Here is an 18,830-nt window from a genome sequence, read left to right as displayed (position 1 = left end):
AAGGTAGGAGTCTATTTCCAGTGTGGAGAATGAACTGTCCCAAGCTTCAGGGGTTTTGTGCAGCAGTTTTCAGAGATACTTCTAAGGACCTGTAAATTTTCGGTTCTTCCAAGGTGCTATGATTAAGGGCGAGGTGTTTACTCCTTTCCTGGCCTGTGCTCTGATCTATGAGTGACCACAAGCTCTCTTTTCTGTCTTGGAACTGTGAGGATGATTTTCTCTGCACCGCCACTACAAGCTCCACTATGCCAGTGCTCCTCCTCACCCCAGGACCGCCACCCAGAACTGTGACCCAGATCCAAGCACGGGCAAAGCAAGAGAATTCTGCACCAGCAGAGAGATTCCTGCAATCCCCCTCTGATCAGCCACCTGATTCCTCCTTAGTCTGTGGGCCAGAAGCTCTGGAGGCAGCCACCGCCCCGGGCCTGTGCTTGGGTACTGGGGCTTGGACCTAGCTTCTCTCTCAAAGTGGTCACAGACTTTTCCTACTGACTTTCTAAGTTATCTTTGACATTCATGGGTTGAGAAATCTGGAAACTGCCACAGCTTCCAGTGATTCAGTCCTCTGAGGCCTACTCCAGGTTCGCTGCGGCCTGCCCACCATGCTGAACTGCGTTCCTCTCCCAGCTCGGCTTGATATACCTTTCCAATCAACCATCCAGGTTATCTTGGGCTGGAAATTTGTTTCACTGTGTCTTTTTGTGGGTTCTGCTGCTTTAGAATATGTTTAGAGTCATTTTTTACAGGTATTTGGAGGGGTTTGGGGGAGAGCTCAAGCAAGTCACTGCTTTTACTCCGCCATCTTGGCTCCGCCCCCCCATAATGTCTCATTTTCCCCACATCTCCTCCATTTGTCATTTTCCTTTTCTGTCCTAACAGTCAATCTAATAAGTGTGAGGTAGTACCTCAGAATTATTTTAATTTGTATTTCTCCAATCAATAATGACTTAGAGCATTTTTTTCATATGGCTGTAGATAGCTTTGATTACTTCATCTGAAAACTGTTCATATCTCTTGATCATTTAGCAATTGGAGAATGACTTTTATTTTTATAAAGTTGACTCAGAGCTCTAGATATTTGAGAAATGAAGTCTTTATCAGAGCAATTTTCTTCAAATTTTTTTTCACAGTTACAGTTGCTAAATGTAATTCCCTCTATCCTATTCCCATTTTTCTACTTTCTCCTTTCACCCTGTCCATCCTCAAAAGTGTTTCCTTTCTACCACCTCCCCCAATATACCTATGCCCAATTGAGTGTGATTGTTACTCTTTCTTTGAGCCAATTCTGATGAAAGTAAAGTTCCCTCACTCCCCACCCCTTACCTCCTTCATCTTCCCTTCCACCATAAAAGCTTTTTCTTGTCTCTTTTATATGACATAATTTACCCCATCTTATCTCTCCCTTTCCCTCTCTCCCAGTGCATTCTTCTTTCTCACCCCCTAATTTTATTTTTTTAAGTATCATCCCTTCATATGCAACTCACACCTGTGCCTTCTGTTTATATATATTTCTTCTAACTGCCCTAATCGTGAGAAAGGTCTTATGAGTTACCAGTATCATCTTCCCATGTAGGAACGTAAAATGTTTAACCTCATTAAGTCCCTTATGATTTCCCTTTTCTGTTTACCATTTCATGCTTCTTTTGAGTCTTGGATTTGAAAGTCAGGTTTTCTATTCAGTTCTGGTCTTTTCATCAAGAACACTTGAAAGTCCTTTATTTCATTGAATATTCATTTTCCCCCTGAAGGATTCTACTCAGTTTTGCTGGGTAGGTGATCCTCGGTTGTAATCCTGGGATCCTTTGCCCCCTAGAACATCATATTCTCAGCGCTCTGATTATTTAATGTAGAAGCTGCTAAATCTTGTGTTATCCTGACTGTGGCTCCACGGTGCTTGGATTTTTTTCTCCCTGTTTACTTGCAATAGTCTCTCGTTGACCTGGAAGTGTTGAAATTTGGCTATCATATTCCCAGGCACTTCATTTTGGGATCTCTTTTAGGAAGTGATTGGTGGATTCTTTCTATTTCTGTTTTACCCTCTAGTTCTAGAATATCAAGGCAGTTTTCCTTGATAATTTCTTGAAAGATAATGTCTAGGCTCTTTTTTTTTGATCATGGCTTTCAGGTAATCCAGTCATTTAAAAATTATCCCTCCTAGATCTATTTTCCAGGTCAGTTGTTTTTCCAGTGAGATATTTCACTTTGTCTTCAATTTTTTCATTCTTTTGGTCTTGTTTTATTGTTTCTTGATTTCTCATAAAGTTATTAGCTTCCATTTGCTCCATTCTAATTTTTAAGGAATTTCTGGCTTTTTTCAAGACTCAACTCAAATGCCGCCTTTTAAAAGACACCTTTCCCAGTTCCCTTAGTGGTTGTGCAGCTTCATAACATCTCTGTGGGGCAGGTGCTATTATTATCTCAATTTTACAGATTGGGAACATAAGGCTAAGAGAGGTTAGATAATGTTCCCAGGGACACAAACCTAGTAAGTGTTTAAGGTAAAATTTGAATTGACATCTTCCTGTCTCCAAATCCAACAGCAATGGCAATAATATTTAACATCACTGAAAAATGATCACACAGTAATAATAATAATAATAATAATAATAATAATAATAATAACAATTGACATTTGGCTTTCAAGTTTACAAAGTGTTTTTTTTCCTGACGTCATCTCATTTGAGCTGCCTAGCATCCCATTTCATAGGGTTGCAGCAGATTACAAAGTCTGGCAGGACTTAGAACACAGGCTCAACAATAGACTTTGGTGTGTGTGAAGGCCAGCCTGGCTAAGATCAAAGAAATTCCTTACCAGAAGTTTGGCCCCCAGAGGATGAATCTTTTCTGGCAAAAGCAAGTCACAAAGTAGCCTATTAAGTGGTTGCAATATGGATTAGTGGGAAAAATGCCCACACTGAAGAGAGCTTGGTTCCTTCGGGTGAGGGGGAGGAAGGGGAATCTATATCTATATCCATACACATACATGCATATGCACACGAGTACTCACACATATAAATTGTTACATGCACATATATGTGCACATCTATAAGATAAATGCATGAAGTATGCATATATGTAATTGCAGTTATACATCTGTGCATATGTGTATGCACATAAATGCAGGTTATATGTATATGCCTATACATTTATATTGTATACATATATAGCACATTTACATAATGTATATTTTTATATTTTATTTGGTTGTTCTGCATCTTTAGTTCTTTTATTTTTTTTTATCAATCTTAAATTTTCCATTAGATAAAACCCTTGAAGTTAAGACGGATTCTGTTCATTAAAAAATTTAATTTCAATGAACAGATATTAATTTACTTTCCCTCACACCCCTTTGCAATGGAAAAAAAATGTAAAGCAATATGCTTGTGAAAAATGTTCAGTTAAGTAAAACAAATTCCCATTTGGCCATAGAAAAATGACTGTCTTGTTCTATACCTTGAGTCCATCACCTTTCTTGTCAGGAGGTGGATAGGTAGCATTTTTCATCATTGGTCCTTTGGAATCATGGTTGGTCATTGCGTTGATTAGAATTCTGAAGTCTTTCAGATTTGTTTGTCTTTACAATGTTGCTATTGTAATTATTCTCTTGGTTCTGCTCACTTCACTCATTATCAATTCACTCAGGTCTCTGAAACAATCTCTTATCATTTCTCATGGCTCATTAATATTCATTTGCCAACTTTGTTCAGCCATTGCCCAAATAATTAGTAGGATTAGTAATATTAACTAGTAATATTGATAGTAATTAATACTAATTAATAGTAATATTAAATAGTAAAAAATAGTAATAATTAGTAGAATCTTAATTTTCAGTTCTTTCCTACTATAAAAAGAGCTGTTATAAATATATTTTTATACGCACGAGTCCTTTTTCTCTGTCTTTGATCTCTTCGAGGTTTAAGCTTAGCAGTCGTAGATTCTATCAGTCAATATGGTTGATTATTTTGATCACTTCATTGGTTAAAAAAGTAATAAAATCTATTCTTCATTTTCAGGATCCTACTCTTCAAGTGTATTTGATCTTCATATATTTGGTTGGAGATGTTATGCCCTTCAGGAGAATTTTGGAAATCTAAAGCATTTATTATTCTTGAAAACTCCCTGGCCCTTAACTATCCTTCCAGCAAAGTGACTAAAGGAAGATTTTGCTTGATCTGAGCCAGCTGCTTCTCTCCTGTTTGAAAAGATCCATGATGTCACCACTGTGGGAATTCCCTCTACCAATAAGATTACAATGCTTCTATATTTCAATAATACCTTTCATGCATTGCAGTGATCAAAAATAAATTCATCACTTGATGGCCACCAACCTATGCTCCAGAGCTTCCTTTCTGCTGGGATAGCCTGAGAGAACTTAGTGTCACCTTTACGCCATGATATTGGAAGAGGACTTTGGTGGAAAGGAATGGCCACATAAGTCTTAAGTATTTTTGATTCATTGGGCTTCTGTCTTCTTTTCAAACCTAAGATGAGAATAATATTTTTTCATGAAACAAGTCTAGCATTAACATACTGTTGTGACTTTGGATATATATTTATCTATTCTCATGACCACGGGGATGAATAGTTCCAGAGAATAAACCCCTACTGTAGGAGATTAATAATTAGCAATTGACTTTTAATATCATAAACTTAAAGAATTCGCCATTGATGATGGATGTACCTATCTTCTAAACTTTAACTTTTGAATTCTTCAAAATGTAGTCAAGCGTGGACACTTGACCATTCTGCTTAGAAATTTATGCCATTACTTTCTGAATATCAGATCAGGATATTATTTGTCATTGCTAGTGATTCTTTTCTCATGGTGTCAAGATGGCACTGTTCCAGAAAAGTCATTCCAGTCTCCATTAGTTCTGAAGGAAAGGCTTTTCAATATTCTGCAGGGTGATTTCCAAATGACTCATGGAGTTTAAAGGTTACGCATCCTGTGATGATCAGACATGTTTGAAAAGCAAAATAAAAGGACTGTGTTGGTCAAATGAACACATCTGAATATGTCATCACTCAGAGGGAATCACATTCAACACCAGGAAACTACAAAGGGAATTACATGGACTTTTTCCTTTCCCTCCTGTTTACTTAAGGATATAAAATGACTACATTTTACACATTTGACATGACTGAGGATATTAAGTCAATGGAAGAAATCTGGCCACATGCTGAGGAAAAGCAGTGTTTCTGTACCTAAAAATTAAATATACAAAAAGAAGAAAAGGCCAGTTATATAAAACCTGCCAAAACACCTAAGCTCCTGGCATAGCGAACCCTGAAGTTATCAGATTTGAACCATGTTGGGAACACGTTCTCTTGGCCTGAAGAAAAATTGTGTATGATAGTTTATATGAAGGGACTGTCCTGTCCAGAGGGTGAATGTTTCAAGTTTCTTGCTTCTCAGCACTGACTAGACTCACCAAGAAGCTCAGAGGATGACCTCTTCACATAACAGCAGTCCTGGAACACTCATGGGGACTGCCCAATGCTGGATGAAGATTTCCACATATAAATCTCCGGTTGTTCCACATTTTAACGGGATATTCATAATGTATACAGTCAGGGTTTATTTGAGTCTCAACACTACTTAGTTCTAGTCAGTCTAGGCTTTAAAAAAAGCTCAGGTTATCATCTTTAGGCATGAGAAATTTTGGGTAAATCATCCTCAGTAATGTTCTAAAAATGAAAACGGTAACAATTGTTTATGCCATTTTCATTTTCTTTCTGGAGTTATTACATTAACACCAGCCCTGTAGCCACACTGCCTTCAGATCACATGTATACACTAGTAACTTAAGAGGCTGCAGTAATACATTCCATATCCTAACCTGGATATCTTTTATTTTTCCTTTGTACACTTGGTTTTGTATAAGTTTTCCTGCTCTCACAGAAAGAAAGAAAACAGAGACCATCTACATGTTTGTTGGCTCGCTTATTATTTCTTTCTGATAGAGCAGTGGTAGAATTTGTAGCAGAAACCAAGGGTGTGAGTCTCAGTCTGGTGTCTAAATAATTTTCCTTAAAGTCAAAATTCTCACGTCTATGATTCCTGGTTTTGTAACTGCCTACTTGGGGGGAATCAGCTTAATTGTTCTGTGCCTCGGTTTTCCTTTCCATAAAAAGAGGATAATGATTCTGGCATATATCCTGAAGAATGAATGACTAATTAACTTAAAGAAATGCATTGTCGAAGTTGAACTACTTAATTGCAGTATGCTATTCATTAACAAGGAGAGACCTGAAAAATTCTCTAGGAGTTTATTGGAAGTAAAAATAGTTTGTTCAGTTTGATACGGCAATGACTGTTCTCATTTGAAAGTTGTGTCTATACTTTCAAATGGAGTGGCGAACTTTTACAATCATCCATTTCACGTCTATGTATTATTTGCTAATTGTCTTGATTCTCCACTTTTCTTTATAGAGGTATGCTGAGCCCAAATGTAATCTTGGTCATTCAGAATCTTAATTCAGGCAGAGTGGTCAATCAAGGATTCCTGTGTAGGATATAGCTCTCTTGCTGCTTATAGTCAGCCCAAGATTGATAAGAATTGATCCTTTAAATATAGTTATGCTGAAATGATGTTATGATAATAGACTAATTTAAACCCAAACTATCTTTAGGAAAGGTTTGTGACTTTTGGCAAATTATGTATGAATCTCATTAACAACTTTAGAATTTTGTATATATAACCAAAAACTTGGGGCCGGGTACCCTGGAGAAAAGTTGGAGGATAAAAGAATGGGGGAACAAGGGAGAGTATGAAAATATATGTACCTATTGATGTAGGCAATGATTAAAGGGATGGGAAGGCCAGGGAATCCAGACCTCCCACCCCAGAAAAGAAGCATTCCTAGGGCCGTGGAGCCATCCACATTGGGGGTGGGGGAGAAAGAGCAGGACAGAGAGGCACACATTTTGAGTGGCTTTGCCATAAAGCTTCGTCTTTCATCCACTAATGCCTCTTTCTTCCCACTCAAACCCTCAAAGCTTACAGTTTTATACCCCACTAATTGTGCAACAGGAGGGAATTTTTGTCAGCTACCACACAGAGGCTGGGGGAAGGGCTTAGCAACAGCTCTGAGAGTGCTTGAAAGGCTCTCATATATAAGTATGACTTAGCTAAGTTGGAAGGGAAGGAATGGGAAGGGTTTTTTTTTTTCCCTTGAGCTCAGGTAGAGATTCTATTTGCGTCCTTCTTGGCAGAAAATATGGGATAATAGTAACATGGAGAACTTGAGAACCTATACTTATAATATTGCTCTCTTTTCTAGTGTAGTGTCTGAAAGAACTCTGGATCCTTCTCTGCAAACAGGGTGAATTTAGTCCCCTTGTCATTATTGTGAATGAATTGTTGTGTACCGAGATATAATTCTGAAGGGAAAGAGAGGGAAGGAATAAATGTTGTCAGCATTTGGCTACTTTTTTCCTTTGCTTCCAACAGATAATTTCTCTGGGTTGGAGACAGATACAGCAATACCCACGGAAGAAGCTTATGTTGTGTATGATGAAGGTAATAACAGACTGAAGATTTTATATGAATGAAGTTAATTCCCATCAAAGGACCTTTTGAAATTAGGAAGCAGAGATAACTTTTCACCTTGCATTTGTGATTTCACTCATATCTTTGTCTTTTTGCCTCCCCTCCCCCCATCTGTAGAAACTCTTTGCGTAGTTAACTTTTTTGAATCATAATGTCCTTTTTCCATTGCTCTTCCTTTTCTTCCTCTCCTTGTCGTTTTTCATAAAATCTTTTCCACTATGGATGTCATGAATCTTTAGCCACAGGATCATATTATTAGGACAGGGTACCACATAATTATGAGTTTCCATCTTTACAACATAGTGGAGTTGTACTTATTAGACGTAGACTTAAAAGTTTAAACAGTGCAACAATAAACTTGTAGTCATAGCAGGATGTATGTCCATTGGCATTTACCAGTAGCCAAAAAGGGTGTCCTCCTCAAGGAAGCCCTTCTAACTTCCTTTGCCCTTCAGATTAATTAACTTTTACATCAAACTGTCTCAAAACACAAAATGCTTCAGGAGTGCCATCCTTTTTTTTTTTAACCTAGTTGTAATCAAGTTTCATGTAGTGGTTCCAATCCTAGCTGTTTCAGGCTAAACTTGACTAATAAAAACACACACATTGTTTCAAACAGGTATTTGAAAGCAAAGAAAGATGTTTTATCAGCAATGAAAACATTAAGTATCTTTTTAACTATCTACATGCGGCTGAGATAATTAAGCATAATGTCATCTTTAAATACAAACAAATTACGACTCTCCTGCTCCCCATATGCAAACCACATAAAGAATGCAATCTTACGTTCCATTGTGGTCCTTCATGGACTGCAGAAGGGAGATATATTTAGTGAAATGAGCTGGAAGAGCATTGGAATGGGGCCTCATAGATTTCAGTTCCAGTTTTGGATAGCTAGCTGTGTGACCTTAGGCAAGTCATACAACTTCTCCAGGCCTTAATTTCCTCTTCTGTAATATCAGATGATTTTGAAGGTTCCTTCCTGCTTTAACACCCTGCTACTCTAAAACCTCAGCACTTCCTTCTCTGTTTCTACGTAATACAGGTAGATGCGTTTGCTTCTTTTGTTGACCATTGTTAGAGGTGGGCAATGGGAAGAAATGAAGCAGAGGGAATTAAGACACTTTTATAGAAGGGTTGAAGAGCAAATTACATTTGAACAAGTAGTAAAAAAAATGACTGCATTTATTCATTTCATATTCTATATACCTGTTGGATGAAAAGAAATTGTTTTGAAGTAGAATTAATTTTTTTAAAAATAAAAAATAAAAACAGTGCCAGTTTACCAGGCTACAAACATAGAGTCCTCTTCAGGCAAATGCCCTATTACAAAACCTTATATCTTTTTCAGATTATGAATTTGAAACCACATTGCCTCCAACCACTACCAAGTCCTCAACTACTACAATAGCTGTACCAAAAGTCATCTCACCAGAGGGGTCAATCAGTTCTTTTCCAGAGGAAGAATTTGATCTGGCTGGAAAGAAACGATTTGTTGGTAAATTTGCTTTCCTTAATAGAATGCATATGGTCACATGGCTCTTTTTTAAAAAATTACACTGTTTAGTTCCTTAAGTCCCAATCATAACGCTGATTTCTTATCCTAGCTACAGCTGTGCACTTTGATGGGCTTTTTCCCAGACAAACATTTCCCAGCTGTAATAAGTGACTCATTTCTGCTCAGGTGCCCGTGAACTATCTCTAGAGTCTGAAAATAAGTAAGGGAAGAAGAGAATGTAGTTTAGAAATGATTGGCTTTTTAGACCAAACCTAATTTTCCCCTCTTAAGATAGCAGATCAAAAATAGCAACCTGAAGAGTTCTTATATACCAGACTTTAACAAGACAAACATTTCAAAAAATGACATTTTTTCCCACTGAGGGTTGTCTAAATATTGTTTTAGAAATATGTCCTAAAAGATTTAATACTTTAACATTTGCAACAATAGCATTTTGATAGTGTTTTAAGATTTGCAAGGCATTTTACATGTTAGCATATTTGATCCTCATAACAGCCCTGTGAGCTAAGTGCTGTTATTATCTTTGTTTTACAGAGAAGAAATCTGGGGCAGCTAGGTAGCACAGTGGATAAAGGGCTGGGCCTGGAGTTAGGAAAACTCATCTCCCCTAGCTCAAATCTGGCCTCAGACACTTACTGGCTATGTGACCCTGGGCAAGTCACTTAACCCTGTTTGCCTCAGTTTCTTCATCTGTCAAATGAGCTGGAGAAGGAAATGGCCAACCTCTCCAGTATCTCTGCCAAGAAAACACTAAATGGGGTCACGAAGAGCCAGCCATGACTGAAAGACCGACCAACAGCAAGTTTTCACCTTGGCAGGTGTCTGAGGCAGGATTTGAACTCGGGTCTTTGTGACTGTTAAAAACTTGACCATCTATCCATGCACTACCTAGCTACCTCTTCTACTGCATTTACTGCCATTTGCTGGATGGAGTCACTAGTAGTTATTAACTGAGAACAGCAGCGCAAAATCTTTGAGTTTTTAAATCCATAGGAATATAAATTTAAAGTTAAAAGTGACCCTAGTAGCACTCTGAGGAGATTGTCACCTGGCCAGAGTCATACAATTGATAAATATCACCAAAGTGGAGTGTGATGACTTCGAAGTCATAGCTCTTGAGTCAGCTAGGTGGCTCAGTGAATAGAACTCTGGCCTTGGGGTCAAGAGGACCTAAGTTCAAATGCAGCTTCAGACACTTAACCTTATTAGCTGTGTGACCCTGGGCAAGTCACTTAACCCCTATCCCCCCACCAAAAAAAAAAAAGCAAAAAAGCAGAGTCATAGCTCTTTCCAATATATCATGATATTCCTTGTTAATTCTCCATCTCTTTAGAGACTGAAAGATTGGAACCTCTCTTTGGGGAGGAAAAAAAAAACCAACCGCCCTTAAAATAGGGAGTTTACACTTCCTATTGCAATGTAATTTGTTGCTGCAATCAGTCATTAAATCTCCCCTAATGAACTAATTACTCACTAACTACTTTATCTTAGTTCATATATTACTAAGGAGAGAGAAGTGAACAGCTTAGCTAAGATCATGCTTTTCTGTTTCCAAAACAGTGTTCAGTGGTGAACTGAGGACAGCTTTGGCCATCCAAGACTCTGTTACTGCAGATCAAAACCACACTTCCTTGAATAGCAAGAATCTTAATTTGACTTAACATTCCCGAGGAAAACTGTAATATTTTTCTCATTATTGCTCCAGCCCCACCAGATTTACTTAAAATGACTTCCTTTTCTCCCCAAACTTTCACAACAAAAATTGAAATCCACTGAGCACTGTTATCTAACTCACTGAAGTCCTTAAGTACTAAGAGACTCTTTTGCCTGGATGTTTTCAAAGCAGAATTAACTCCGAGAATGTTCTTGATTGTATTTATGAATTGTGTTTATTTTAAAAACTGGACAATAGAAAATAATTGAAAATGGAGTCAGGGAAAGTATGAATGCCATTCAGTACAGAAAACTTGCACTGAGAGAGGGAATCAGAAAGAAAGTAATTAGCAAGTAATGTAATTGTAAATTCATAGGATGATGGATCTCGAGCTGAAAGGGCCCTCAGAGGCCACCTAATCTAACCTGTCATTTCACAGATGAGGAAACTTAGATTCAGGGAGACTTGCCCAAAGTTACATAGGTAGTAAGTGACCAAAGTGAGATTTTAACCCATGTCATCTGATTAAGAAATGCAGCATTCCTTCTCCTACACAATGCTATCCTCCAAGGCATTCTGAGAAATGAACTCGGGCAGGAAAACAATAGATAAGTAAGTGAGAGTCTTGTTTGACTCATTTCTTTTTCAAATTCAGAACAGAACTGACTACGTGAGAAATGGCAAAAATATTTTGGCCTAATCCTGCACTTGTTTTTAAATACTGAAATGGCTATGCCTGCCCAGGTGATTAAGCAAGACATCACTTGACTGCTTTAGAAATCTTTGAGAAAGATCTGTCAGGTTTGGTAAAAGCCATTAGGTCTTTTGTGGTAATGATAAACTATCGTGAAGATTTTAGGTAAATTGATTGATGACCGATCCATAAGAGGTTATTAAGCATCATTAGAAACACGTAAGATCCATCCTTAACTTTTGAGTACAATGACTGGGAACAAGAGACTTCAGGACGGGTACGTTCTGTTCTGGCCAGAATCTTTAAGGGTCTTCCTCTTTCAGATGGATGTTCTTTGTGATGGGAAATCAGGCCATCTGTTGTCTCAATTCTTAGCTAGCCCTTAGTCACTGAATGTGCATCGCCTCAGACAAACTGAGGCCTGAGAAAGACCTTGATTTAGAAAGGCCAAAGTGATCCACTGCATCCTGGGCAATCATCAGTCGTGCTGGCCTTGGTCTCGCCACTGGACTTTGATGACTGTGGAGGAGAGAGGGAGGCTGATGACTTTGTGTAACTCTGCCTCATTCAAATACAGTCCAAGTGCAGCTCAAGACATCATCCCATGATGTCATCCGTCCTCTTTGAAAACAAAGGACTGACAACAGCAACAACCAGGCTTGATCAGAAACAGGGTGACAGTGCCCAAGTGGATTCTTGTTTTATTTTTTGATGACCATACCAGAGGTTTCACTCATACAGGAAGCTCTGGTAGGGAGCTTCATTTATCAATGCAGTTTGGCTCCTCTTCACCTCATCATCTTAGTTGCCTGGGGCACTAATATCTTGAGTCATTTGCTGAGCGTCACACAGCCAGCTCTTGTCATTTATATGACTTCCCTGTGTTTATGGCAGACAAAGGCCTTCAGTCATCTGATTGTATATCTTTTTTTTTTTATTCCAGCTCCTTATGTGACCTATCTAAATAAAGACCCACTGGCTCCATGTTCTTTGACGGAAGCTCTGGACCACTTCCAAGTGGACAGTTTGGATGAAATCATTCCCAGTGACCTGACGAAGAGTGACTCACCTCCTCAGCATGCTCCCCGAAACATCACCGTGGTGGCTGTGGAAGGGTGCCACTCCTTCGTTATTGTTGACTGGGACAAATCCACTCAGGGGGATGTGGTTACAGGTGGGTCAGATGGAACTTGCTTGGTGTCCAGACCAGTGCTCTGTACTGAGGAATAGATTCTGAATGAAGGAATGAGGGCAGGAAGGCAGAAGGCTTGTAAATGGGAATGAAATCCTAGAAAGGGCTCAGTTTAATGCCTGAGTCATTTGAGCTTTTTTCAGCTTCTCCTATTACAGTTGCTTGTTACAAACAAATGCTTCAGGACCCCAAGCTTCTTGGCTGCTCTACTGGTTTCTCTCTTTGGTTCATGAAATCTTGGCCAAAATTCAATGCGAATATAAATTCACTCACAAAACCTCTTGCTAGGACTTAATTTAAAATTGTTGATTAATATTCATTAGTGATTTTAGCCTATAATGCTGTTTCTTTGTCTTATCTGTACTTAGCTTAGGTATATTGGGACTATATTTGTCTCATAGAAGAGGTATTATGTAAATTCTTTCAAAAGAGGATTGATACTTGGGCATCCCTTCCTCTGGACAGTTCCATACTGGACAATTTGTTTTTTTCCTGATGGGTACGTGATGGGGAAAGGGAGACAAATGAAGTTTAAAATGGTATCTTTTCCTTTTTGTTAGTGCTATTGATAAAAAGTCTCAAATTTTAAAATTTAAAATTTGCTATTTATTTCTAATTTTAGCTCTCAAAAAAGAAAAGAACATTTCCAGAAGGATCCAGGATAATAATTCCATTCTGGAATTTATACACTTGCCCACAGAATATCATTTGTGATCCTGGAAAAAAAGGCCAAACTGCTGAGTCAGGGTAGAGAGTCTAAATCCCACAGGGATATATGACCTGGAGAAGAGAAGACTTGGCAGGGTGGGAAGGACATGATAGCCGTCTTCAAGTATTTGAAGATAGGGAATAGGGATAGGAATTGTTTTTCTTGGCCCCAGATGGTGGAACTTAGAGCAATGAGTGAAAGTGGCAGGAAGACAGATTTAGCATCTTTGTAAGGAACATAACAATTATACAACAGGGGGGTGGACTCCACTGAGATGTGATAGGTTCTGCCTCACTCTAGGGTCTTCCAATGAAGGGTGTATGACCACTTGTTGGGGGGTATTGTAGAAAGAATTCTGAGTAAGGCACATAATCTACTAGTTGGCCTCTCAGCTCTTGGGTTCTATGATTCTCTGATGATGGAAAAGCATAATACATAAAACTTGATTTTTAACTCTGACATAGTCATTAATTGTATGTGTGACTTTGGGTATGTCCTTTTAACTCTGTGGACTGCAGACTCAGTTTGAATTCTTAAATGTTTGCTGGCACATATCTGCTTTGAGGTCCCCGATTTTTGTTTTTTATTTCCAAATAAATGAATGGATTTGTATATGCTTGGGCACTAGACATTTCACTCTGGACTGACTGTTGAACCTAGAAAGCTGTAGGTTGGGACAATAGGGAACAGTACTATGGTACTTACCAAACCATCTAAAACCATCTCTAGTATTTTTGCTGTTGGCGTTTAAGATTATGGATCTAAAAGTGGAAGAGACCTTATAAATGACATCTGGGTTGAATCATAGAAGCCTCTAACAAACTGTAAAGAGTGTATATTAAATGTAGGGAAAAGAGCTTGGCTCTGGGTTCAAGTCCTGGCTATGAGACCTCAGAAGAGCTACATGAACTGATGCAGAGTGAAGTAAACAGAGCAAATATATACAATAACTACAACAATGTAAATGGAAAGACCCATGCATACAAAAAATCAAAAGTGAATGTAACAAAATTCTAAATATTAAGCATGACTTGAATGAAGAGAGATAAGACACCCCTCAGCCCACCCTTTTGTGGAGGTGGGAGGTTCACAGGTGTTACACATTCCACGTGGTTTTTTTTGAAGTTTTTCAATGTATCAATCAATTGTGCTGATTTATTTTCCTCTTTGAAAAATATTCTTTGTTATATGAGATGGCTCTTTGGGACAGTCTAGGGGAAGGATACTGGGAATAACTATGATGATATAAGAAATAAGACATCAATCAAAACTTTTTTTTAAAAAAACAAACCTATAGATAGTAAAGATTTGAACAGAAGTCATTCTCTGACTCCAGAGTTTCTTTCCACTGCACCATGCAGGCCTCTGATGTTTTTTTCTTTGTCACAAAAATATCATTTTGCTAGAAAGCCACCATCTCAAAACCAAAACTCCTGCTGGCTTTCCCTACTGCCTCCTGGCTGCACATAGGACCTTGTCCCATTGGCTTAGCAAAGCCTCAGACTGTGATTAACGTAATTGTGATTGATTGGTTTTTCCTTCTTTGCTTTCACAGGTTACTTGGTTTATAGTGCATCTTATGAAGATTTCATCAGGAACAAGTGGTCCGCCCAGAGTTCAGGGGTTACTCATTTACCTATTGAGAACCTCAAACCAAATACAAGGTATGACGATGCTAGTCACACAATACAAAAAAGACTGAGATGATGCTATTTGCATGGTCAGTTACGTGTCACACTAATGTCACAAGCATTACCTAAAGAATCTTTTAAGTTAAGGAGCAAAATACCATACATTTAAATGGAAACTGAAGCTAATGCTGTTATTTTATTTATATTTTCATACTTAGCTTTCCAAATGTGAACTAAATAATTACTATCAATTGAGTTCAGTGGGTTAAAAAGGAAGGAATGGATTGTTTTTAGAATACCCCTGAAATTATAGTGGTATTGGGCGGCCAAAACTCTACCCTCATTCATAAAAATGAACTCATTTAAGTAGTCATTTTCCATACATTTTGAACAATCAGTGTTCAAGTTTTGATTTTTCTCTGATTTATAATCATAGTATAATAGAGCAAGAGCTTCTAAGGGACCTCAGAAGTCATTCAGTTCAGCATCCTCATTATACAATTGAGGAAATTGAGGGCAAAGAAGAATAAGTGATTTGCTCAATGTAACACAATTGTTAAACAGCTGAGCTTGAATTTTAACTTGGCTCTTTCGACTCTTGGGGCAGCTAGGTAGGGTAGTGGATAGAGTGCCAGACCTGGGGTCAAGAAGACTCATCTTCCTGATTTCAAATCTGGTCTCAGACACTTATTAGCAGTGTGACCCTGGGCAAGTCACTTCACCCTGTTTGCCTCAGTTTTCTCATCTGTAAAATGAACTGGACAAGGAAATGTCAAACCACTCCATACTTGGAAGATACTCTTCCAAGAAAAGCCCAAATGGGGTCACAAAGACTGTTAAACAACAACAACTACAACTACTACTACTACTACTACTACTTGTAACTCTAAGTTAAATATGCTTTCCACTTTTTGAAATGCAAAAATTGAATCCTTTCCCATGTATTTTGGAAGTTTTAGGTATGTCTTCCAAGTCCTGGACTTTGAAAATGGTGGAATTATCATTCTGACACTAATAAATTATCATGTCATCTTGGATAAACTGGAGAGAAACATTTTACTTCGTGCCTTTCTGCCAACAGTTATTCCCCTTCAAAAAGTGAAATCTGTTCACTGATTGACCACAGCTGCATTCACAGGGACAAGTGGGGTGTGCAGAACACAAATTCCATCAGGAAGTCAGCTTCTAAAGCAGTGTGGGGAGGAAGATGAATGGGAGTTAGAGCATTTACACAAGCCCAAGACAGGGCCTGTTACACTTTGTAGGGATATATATGTTACTATATAGAAGAACATGACAAAAGGACAGGCACAGGAGGGTTAACTGATTTTCCAGGTAAGGCTAGGGAGCCATGTGATAGCAGCAGAGTCTGAAGGGAGTCTGAAGGGCAGCGGCAGCAGCATAGAAGATGCTTATTTGCTCAAGTATTGTTGGAAGAAGGTAGATTTTTTGAGTCTGTCTCATGCAGTTGACAGGTCTCGCTGACTTTCGTTAAAAAAAATGATAACTTAGGAGCATCTCCCGCATGCTTAGCCAAATATACCCTCGAAATAAGTGGGACAAAATATTAAAGTTGAGCACTATTAGAGGTATACTATAATGAGGATTTTTTAAACAAACCAACCAGAATTTATATATCCAAATAAACATTATCATTTAAGTTGTCACCTTGGGAAACCATAAGCATACTCCAGTTTTCCTGACTTTATTCAAAATGATTTTAGAATTACTTTCAAAGTATCTTCAGAAAAGCACACATACATACACCATTAGTCTTGTATTTTAGTGTGTGGGGAAGTCCCCATCACAAAAGGGGGCCCCTGAAAAGCTAAATCAGGTGCAAGGTACCCTAGGAGTCAGTATCCAGTCAAAATCTTAGCTCATGAACCCTCAACAATAAGTTTGCTCTTACTAGCTAGTCAGAAGACACAATGAATTCAAAGCAAAGGTGCTTAATGAAATAATATAGTAAGAAAAGTAGCAATGGAACATTCCTCCTGTAAACCTGGAGGACATGCTTCCACAAATCCAACTCAAAAAACATTACTTAAGTACCTGCTAGGCAGTGTGCTAAATTCTGCGGATACAATTAATAAAAAGAAAGACAGTTCCTGTCCTCAAAAAGCTTACAGTCTAAAGGAAGAAATAATATACAGTGGGGTGGGGAGGAATGAGATACCACAAGGTATGTGTGTGGAAGCTTCTTGTTTTGTGGAGTTGAAACTAGACAGGGCAGCAGGTGCAAAGTGGAGTAAGCTAAGAGTCCAGTTTCTAGCCTCTGTAAAGGAAAGCATTGGGGAAAATTTGGTACTCAGTACTCCACACCTCTAATCAGAGGGGAAAGGATGCTGAGGGAGGTGGTTTCAATTAGGACTCCAGTTAGCAGCATGGTGGTGAGTTTGGAAGTGATGAGCTCACCCTGGGTAGTTGGTGTTGTTGTTCAGACTTTGCAGTCGTGTCTGACTCTTCATGACCCCATTTGGATTTTTCTTGGTAAAGATACTGAAGTGGTTTGCCATTTCCTTCTCCAGCTCATTTGACAGACGAGGAAACTGAGACAAACAGGGTTAAGTGACTTGCCCAGAGTCATGTCTAAGGCCAGATTTGAACTTGGAAAGAGGAGTCTTTCTGACTCCAGACCCAGTGCTCTATCATCTGTGCCATCTAGTTGCCCCTCCTGGGCGGGGCAGTTTGTTCTACGGTGTTGAAACCGTGTGGCGTTGAAACCAGACAGGGCAGCAGATGCAAAGGGGAGTGAATTCTCTGCTACCACCACTGGTTGTTGTCTTTATTGGGCGTTCTTGTTCTCTGCCTCTATCTCCACTTCTGTGTTTCTTTCCCTCTCCCTCTCTGCCTCTATGTCTTTCTCTATCTCTTGTCTCTCCTCCCAATCCTTCCACCACAAATGTCAGTCCATTGAGTGTGTTACTCCACTAGAAATGTGGTTGTTTTGGGGCCTTGTTCCCTACTACCAGCATATGACCTTCAGTTCAGGTCCACTTGCCATCTATCTTAGCTCTGATCTGCTAGTTTATGGAGAATAGAAAATCTGTCCTTGAGAAAGGTGGGCTAATAGTCCTTCCATTATAGATGGAGGCTATGAACCATCACATGTAGCAAACAAAATCCAGAGTGCCTCTAGGCTAAATAAAACTATTCTTTTAAGTCCTGTTTCTAAGTCTGAGATCTGAGAACTTTGTTGCTGACAGCTATCTGACTCTGAGTTAGAAATTCCCAAGCTCCTCTCTGGCTTTACACACAAATGAATCTGAGTCAGAACAAAAGGTAATCAAAGGAGGCAAGCTCTTTAGCTTGACCCACTTGGTCCTCATTTCAAACTTTATCATGTAGATAATATGCCAACAGCAAAATTCATTTCTTTGGTGACATATTTTGGGCAGCAAAACACCTCACTATCTCCCTTATTATTTTTTAGTAACACCTCCTTTTGACTTTAAATGGTGTCACATATTTTGTTCCAAATTGTTTTTGGCTTTTTCCAGAAAACAAATACACCCTCAGAAGATTAAGATTTTTCAGCATTTAGGGTATTAAGAGGAATATACTATAGATTCATAGTGAAAGAGGAAACATTAGTATCTCTTTGTGGCAGGGGAGAGGCAGAGAGTAAACATGTGGTTGAGAACTTTATGAAATATTTGTTTTATTTGATAGAGGAAAGTGTGGTACATGGTTTTTAAAATAGGAATAACATTTTTGCATCATTTCACATGGCTTTTCATCTCAGCATTTTAAATTTATGTTGCCATGTTAGGCAAAATCAGAAATGAAATATATAGTTGCTTAATTTGTATCTGGAATATATGAGCTTTGTGGTAGGCTAGAAACATGGGGTACAAGGGGAAGGTTTATCTTGA

General features: G+C 38.5%; 1 protein-coding gene across 4 annotated transcripts in view; it reads left to right on the top strand.

The window, feature by feature from the left end:
• FNDC1 (fibronectin type III domain containing 1) overlaps positions 1 to 18,830 on the top strand; it is a 124,385-nt gene that overhangs the window by 92,506 nt on the left and 13,049 nt on the right. For all 4 annotated transcript variants that reach the window (XM_020986720.2, XM_020986721.2, XM_020986718.2 and 1 more), the window contains 4 exons: positions 7,455 to 7,523; positions 8,905 to 9,051; positions 12,364 to 12,594; positions 14,877 to 14,985. In XM_020986720.2, the coding sequence (XP_020842379.1) occupies positions 7,455 to 7,523; positions 8,905 to 9,051; positions 12,364 to 12,594; positions 14,877 to 14,985 (556 nt within the window). The remainder of the gene's footprint in view (positions 1 to 7,454; positions 7,524 to 8,904; positions 9,052 to 12,363; positions 12,595 to 14,876; positions 14,986 to 18,830) is intronic.

Source organism: Phascolarctos cinereus, unplaced genomic scaffold (assembly GCF_003287225.1).
Source record: "Phascolarctos cinereus isolate Bilbo 61053 unplaced genomic scaffold, phaCin_HiC Scaffold_5;HRSCAF=322, whole genome shotgun sequence".
In the NCBI taxonomy this organism is placed as follows: domain Eukaryota; kingdom Metazoa; phylum Chordata; class Mammalia; order Diprotodontia; family Phascolarctidae; genus Phascolarctos; species Phascolarctos cinereus.
Note: the sequence above shows the minus strand (reverse complement) of the source record. Positions and strands in the feature narration are given on the sequence as shown.